This window comes from Asparagus officinalis, chromosome 1, assembly GCF_001876935.1.
Source record: "Asparagus officinalis chromosome 1, Aspof.V1, whole genome shotgun sequence".
Taxonomy (NCBI): Eukaryota; Viridiplantae; Streptophyta; class Magnoliopsida; order Asparagales; family Asparagaceae; genus Asparagus; species Asparagus officinalis.
Window position 1 is genome coordinate 122,082,169 of NC_033794.1, and position 4,767 is coordinate 122,086,935.

At 37.3% G+C, this 4,767-nt stretch overlaps 2 protein-coding genes across 2 annotated transcripts; one reads left to right on the plus strand and one right to left on the minus strand.

The window, feature by feature from the left end:
- LOC109829261 (rac-like GTP-binding protein RAC2) lies at positions 267 to 2,534 on the plus strand. Its single transcript, XM_020396445.1, has 7 exons — positions 267 to 561; positions 660 to 747; positions 1,453 to 1,562; positions 1,812 to 1,875; positions 2,009 to 2,073; positions 2,155 to 2,220; positions 2,305 to 2,534. Exons 1-7 carry the CDS (start codon positions 463 to 465, stop codon positions 2,401 to 2,403), a joined length of 591 nt encoding a protein of 196 aa, XP_020252034.1. The 5' UTR covers positions 267 to 462; the 3' UTR covers positions 2,404 to 2,534.
- Positions 2,593 to 4,004, minus strand: LOC109829259 (E3 ubiquitin ligase PARAQUAT TOLERANCE 3-like). Its single transcript, XM_020396442.1, has 3 exons — positions 3,678 to 4,004; positions 3,251 to 3,559; positions 2,593 to 3,092 (listed from the first exon to the last, which is right to left on the minus strand). The coding sequence occupies exons 1-3, from the start codon at positions 3,841 to 3,843 to the stop codon at positions 2,860 to 2,862; spliced, it is 708 nt and encodes a 235-aa protein (XP_020252031.1). The 5' UTR covers positions 3,844 to 4,004; the 3' UTR covers positions 2,593 to 2,859.

Here is a 4,767-nt window from a genome sequence, read left to right on the forward strand (position 1 = left end):
AGCAAACAAAAACTCCTGATACTACCTTTTCAATATGAATACACAAATACGAAATAATTGACAGGTTTTCAGTTCATAACTACAACCCGAAACCCGATTGTTTATCGGGTTCGGTTATCTACATTAAAACCCAACTAACATGTATATCCAAAATAGTGAGGGGACAGCGCGCACCTCACCAAGAGGCCTTTTGAACCCCATTTATCCTACTATACCCCCCATCTCTATTCAAAATTCAAACATAGGTCTCATCTTTCTACAGTACTATTAACTTTTGCTCCCTCCATCTTAATCTCTGCCTCATGTCTTTGGTAGTAACCATATAAGCATTACTGATTATATAAAGACTCCAAGGGGACATAATCCTGATAACACCAAGTTATAAAGAGGAGAGAGAGAGAGAGAGAGAGAGAGAGAGAGAGAGAGAGAGAGAGAGAGAGAGAGAGAGATTTTGGTGAAGAGATGAGCACTGCAAGATTCATCAAATGTGTGACCGTTGGCGACGGAGCAGTTGGAAAGACTTGTATGCTCATTTCTTACACCAGTAACACTTTTCCAACGGTATGTGACGGAAATTTTATAACAGTCGAAAATTTTGAAGGGATAAATGAAATTTTGTGTGTGTGTGTGTGTGTTTAATGGTTGGTTTTTGATGGTAGGATTATGTGCCAACGGTGTTTGATAATTTCAGCGCGAATGTTGTGGTTGATGGGAGCACGGTGAACCTCGGGCTTTGGGATACTGCAGGCGAGACTTCTCCATTATTTACTTAGAATGAATTATGTTGCTAAGAGAAGAGATCTTTAAATATGTAACCCTGTTCAACATCAAGAATCATAGATAAACAGGTTTTAGTAAAAAAATTAGAAGATATCTCTCGTACAAATTCATCATTGTTCGTTTTTTCATAATACTCGAGCTTGTAATTAACTAGAGGATAATCAGATTGTACATTATTTACACCCACAGGTTTAGGAGATTTAAGTGCTTGTTCTTAACTTTAATTAAGAGTTAAATTTTGCAATATTAGATTCGTGCTTCAAAATTTCTGTTCATAAATAGTAATATATTCACGAACCACGATTATTTCGCTTTCATATAACAGAAAATTTTACCAGTGTTCAATAGAAATAAAAATCCCAATGCAACCAAATAGCATTTCCAATCAGGGGACATATCTTAATTTGAGGTTCACTGCTAACTTCTACAATGTTGATACAGTTATATGGTTCAAAATAATGAGATTTTTCAAATAACAACTTGATAAGTTAGAAATCTAAGCATAAAGACAACTTTAGCTAAACTAAACTTTCTGGGGGCATGTAAGCATATTTGAATCTCCTCTGACATTCCTATAATTACCAGCAGTAATTTTCAAAAACATAACTGACACAAATTAGACTATGATAAACTTCATCTTGTAATTTCTTACATATATTTTCATATATGCAGGCCAAGAAGATTACAACAGGCTAAGACCTCTTAGTTACAGAGGTGCTGATGTGTTCTTGTTAGCCTTTTCTCTCATTAGTAAGGCTAGCTATGAGAATATCTCCAAGAAGGTTTTGCTCTTATCCAAGTTTCCTTTTCTATTTAGCATTGCATTTTGATACTCTACAGACTATACACTAACATATTCTGAATATTTTCTCTTTTCTTGCTTGCTTCAAATTTCAGTGGGTTCCTGAATTGAGGCATTATGCACCTTCTGAATATTTTCTCTTTTCTTGCTTGCTTCAAATTTCAGTGGGTTCCTGAATTGAGGCATTATGCACCAAATGTACCTATCTCTTGCTTGCTTCAAATTTCAGTGGGTTCCTGAATTGAGGCATTATGCACCAAATGTACCTATCGTGCTCGTAGGAACTAAGCTCGGTAAGTACATTACAAATGAAACAAAACAACGTTACATTTAACCTCTGCTAGTACACATTTAATTTGCTCGGTATGTTGTAGATTTTGATTTTATATTTTAGCATTTACCAAACTGGTTAAAATGTTGGTGCAGATTTACGCGATGATAAGCAGTTCTTCATTGACCATCCTGGTGCTGCACCAATAACAACATCACAGGCAAGTTATTTCCTGGACAAAAAAATCCAGCTAGTTACTTAAAATTGCTATAGAACTTTTACATTTCTCTGATCTGAACAGGGAGAAGAATTGAAGAAAATGATTGGTGCAGTTGTTTATATAGAATGCAGTTCCAAAACTCAGCAGGTACATGACAAGCGCAGATAAGTTCTTATTGAAACCTTTTTTGAGATGTCTGAAATTGGAATTTTTGCTACTTTTAATTTGCAGAATGTGAAGACTGTGTTTGATTGTGCAATTAAGGTAGTTTTGCGTCCTCCGAAGCAAAAGAAAAGAAGAAGAAAGCCAAGGACATGTTTTATTCTTTGAGCGGAAATATGTTATGCCCAACACAAATCTTTGCTTCAAAATCTTTTTATAGAGCTATTGCAATTCTGTGTTAGATTGTTATAAATGGTTTGTTATCAGAAATGCATGAAATATTTTATGGAGTCTCAGTATATCTAGCCAATTCTCTTGTAAAACTTTTTCATATTACTTTTTTTATATGATTTTAAGTCCATGTGTAAAATGATCAATGAGTAGAGCTGTAGAAAGAACAATTGCAGCGTTATTCAAGCGACTCAAGCGTATTGATCGCAAAAGAGAGAATTATTAAGTAACATTTGAAATATCATTTAATAGGAAATATGCATGCATATATCAAGTAATATCTGAAATATAATCAATAGAATTATCAAGTAACATCTGAAATAGTTGATTCTGAGTTAGATTCACTACAACATTTCCCAATGTATTTGAATAAAGCAAAATCTTCTCCTTCTTCTAGGTGCAGCTAATCATCCTCGTTGAGGAGCACAAACGCCTTCGCTTAAAAGCAAAATCTTCTCCTTCTTCTTCCCCCGTCTTCAGGTCATGCTGCCTCTTAATGTTTTTTGCAGACTCCAGCATGGACGTTACAATGTCCCGTAAAGTCTTATTTGGAATGAAGTCCTCGGCTAAAACTCTAGGCGCTCCACACTCGCACGTAGAATCGACACTTACATGCTCGCGGATGCCTGAAAATTTTGCAGATGAACAACATTATAGCTAGCTAGATAGAACAGGATCGACAAATAGGTGAACGCACGAGTGCAATATGTGCCCTTAACAGAAAGCATGACGCGAAGTCACAATTAAACTAGGCCAGCTAAGGGTCATCCTGCAGTACACGTACATTTATCGCAGAAACTTCTGAAACAGCATTTTCTGGCGAAGACGGCGTTTTCCATAACTTGTTTGCACAGCGGGCAGCATAATTCTGGCAGATCTCCCACGGTTAAGGCCGGCTTCGAAACCTCGGCTTGTGCCCTTTTAGCATCACCTCTTGAATCCGAACACGACGGAGGAGAGTGCTGAATACAGCCCCCTGATGCTGCTGGCTTCTCGGCACGCTCAACAATAATAGGCTTTCGAGGCAGGCCTGGGACTCGCCGAATTAGGACCGCAGTATTCCTGAATATCGCCGAACCTTCGTCAAGGTACTCTGAAATTGAAAGAAAAACGCGCAAATGATGTCATGATTAGAACAAAATAAATAAAGGTGGGAATAGAACTATTAATTTGTGTTTCTTAATCAGGGAGAAATTATGCAGCTTAATTACCTTCGTTGGTTTGTGCATTGGTAATTAACAGGTCGAAATCAGTCCCCCTCTCCAAGCGTTTGCGTTCGAAAACCTTTCGTTTGAGATTGGAGACGGTGATGAACGGCCCTTCGACTGGAATCGAATCAAACTGCTTAGCACTCTTGAATCTGTAGTAAATCGCCATGGATTCAGCTACCAAGAGAAAACGCGCGATTGAGAAATTAAGAGAGAATTCTTTCACCTGCGAAAAGAAACAATCACAGCCTATTATATAAACTTAGTAGTCCTCCTCCGAGTAGGAAATTAAAAGATAATGCTTCCTAATTGAAAGATTTGAACTTTAAAAAAAAAAAAAAAGGAGCGGTCTAGTAGTCCCAGTAGAAAAAGGAAACTATCAAATAGAGTAGTTATCAGCGGGCTGGACTCGGGTTGAACTTCGTACAGACCGAAAACCTAATCCGTCTAGTTTAAACAGAATTTCAGCGGGCTGGACTCGGGTTGAACTTCGTACAGACCGAAAACCTAATCCGTCTAGTTTAAACAGAATTTCACCCGTTATTGTTCGGATTGAGATCCTCTCCTATTAGACGGTAATTAGAGAGGGTCCAATTTTCTCCGTCATTATCGCTCATCTCAATTTCAACGGATGAGATCACACCACGTAAATTTTTTCACTATCACAAATAGTGGTTGTCACTATAATAGGTTTCATGTTTAATAGTGGTTTTCAAGATTACAAGAAAAATGTTCTCACCCATTGGAAGCGACATAGACGGTAAATCGGTAATGATTGAGAAAATTTGACTCTCTCAAATTACCACCTAATCGGAGAAGATCCAAATTATTAGATTATTATTTCAGTTACTTTGATATTAGTCCCTTATATCTTCAACAATTCTGTTTTAGTCCTTCAAATCTTGAAATTGCACACAAGTCCCTCAAATCCTAAAGAATCTTATGATTTCATTCCTCAATGACCAGAATACCCCCCACCTTATGTCTCCCCCTAGTGTTCAAGAAACAATTAATGAGGGCATATTGGGCATTGAGGGACCACATTAGACCTTATCCCCCCCACTGTTCAAGAAATATTAAATGAGCGTATGAG

Excerpts from the sequence above, each read along its gene's own strand:
- LOC109829261 (XM_020396445.1), top strand. The coding sequence starts at position 463 with ATGAGCACTGCAAGATTCATCAAATGTGTGACCGTTGGCGACGGAGCA. Across the intron at positions 562-659 it reads CCAGTAACACTTTTCCAACG|GATTATGTGCCAACGGTGTT; the intron begins GTATGTGACGGA and ends TTTTGATGGTAG. Across the intron at positions 1,563-1,811 it reads ATGAGAATATCTCCAAGAAG|TGGGTTCCTGAATTGAGGCA; the intron begins GTTTTGCTCTTA and ends TTCAAATTTCAG.
- LOC109829259 (XM_020396442.1), bottom strand. The coding sequence starts at position 3,843 with ATGGCGATTTACTACAGATTCAAGAGTGCTAAGCAGTTTGATTCGATT. Across the intron at positions 3,560-3,677 it reads CAATGCACAAACCAACGAAG|AGTACCTTGACGAAGGTTCG; the intron begins GTAATTAAGCTG and ends TTTCAATTTCAG. Across the intron at positions 3,093-3,250 it reads CAGAAGTTTCTGCGATAAAT|GCATCCGCGAGCATGTAAGT; the intron begins GTACGTGTACTG and ends CAAAATTTTCAG.